Below are 1,039 nucleotides of genomic sequence, written 5' to 3'. Positions count from 1 at the left end.
CCTACTTTGCTTCATCACGTTACTGTAAGACGTTAAAGTACAGTTCATATATCTGCTGTTCTTCTTTAATAAAGGAACTGACACCAAAAGAGAAATTTATTGTTCGTTTTCATGATGATGAGCTTCCTAGTTTTACATCATCATCTATTTATCAACTACTTCTATATTTTATTTGTTTTTTCCCCAAATCTCTTTATCGGATCAAAAACGTTGAGACACAAGTTGAAATGTGTCGAATGAAACATGGAAAGTGACGGAACATGTTTATAAAGACATAAATAATGTTCAAGAGAAATATGTGACTGATATTTAGTTTGGATTTGTTTTCTGTTAATATAAACACGCTGGTCACCAAATAATCATTATATATAAGTACAATATATTAGTGTGTGTGTGTGTGTGTGTGTGTACAGGGACGTACCACTCCTATCATGTAGGGGCTTCCAGCGTCTCCCAGTAGATGTGAGATGACGATCTGCAGAGCCTCGGCCGTGGAGCGACGAGTGGGAACGACCACGTACTGACAAAACAATCAAAGTTAGTTACAGATATCTAAACCAACGAGGTTATTAATTAGGTTTTAACACTTCATAAATAAACAGTTAATAAAAAGTTATAACAGTTTTCATACATTGATTCAGACTCACTATTTGGCAAGATCAAGTTAATGCTTCCTACTCATTAATCTGACTAATGAGTTACTAACATTTATAACTGGTTAAAGGAACCTTATTGTAAACATCACAGATAATAATAGTAAAAAATAATAATAACGATCATTAATGATGTTTCACACTCTTCAATAAGGCTCCCTTTTACCAGTTATAATATATTACCATTTTTATCTAATATGTTTTTACAGCTTATAACTGATATATAAAGTGTTAACAAGTAATTAATAAACTAGTTATAAACTAGTTATAAACTAGTTATAAAGTAGGCTCTGGCTCCTCACCAGGAGAATATCAGCCACGATGGCCCAGTTCATGGACAGGAAGGTTTCTCCCAGGAAGATGAAGACCTGGAGGAAGAGGCAGAA

General features: G+C 33.9%; 1 protein-coding gene across 1 annotated transcript in view; it reads right to left on the bottom strand.

The window, feature by feature from the left end:
• Positions 1 to 366: 366 nt before the first annotated feature.
• spns1 (SPNS lysolipid transporter 1, lysophospholipid) overlaps positions 367 to 1,039 on the bottom strand; it is a 5,321-nt gene continuing 4,648 nt past the window's right edge. The window contains exons 6-7 of the mRNA XM_023426243.2: positions 956 to 1,021; positions 367 to 520 (exon numbers count right to left, since the gene is read on the bottom strand). Coding sequence (XP_023282011.2) covers positions 383 to 520; positions 956 to 1,021 — 204 coding nt within the window. The 3' untranslated portion in view covers positions 367 to 382. The remainder of the gene's footprint in view (positions 521 to 955; positions 1,022 to 1,039) is intronic.

The sequence above is a fragment of the Seriola lalandi genome, unplaced genomic scaffold (genome assembly GCF_002814215.2).
Source record: "Seriola lalandi dorsalis isolate HSWRI2012SDOR001 ecotype SW California unplaced genomic scaffold, Sedor1 jcf7180002054819, whole genome shotgun sequence".
Taxonomy (NCBI): domain Eukaryota; kingdom Metazoa; phylum Chordata; class Actinopteri; order Carangiformes; family Carangidae; genus Seriola; species Seriola lalandi.
The sequence above is the reverse complement of the archived record's forward strand: the minus strand, read 5'-3'. Positions and strand labels throughout refer to the sequence as shown.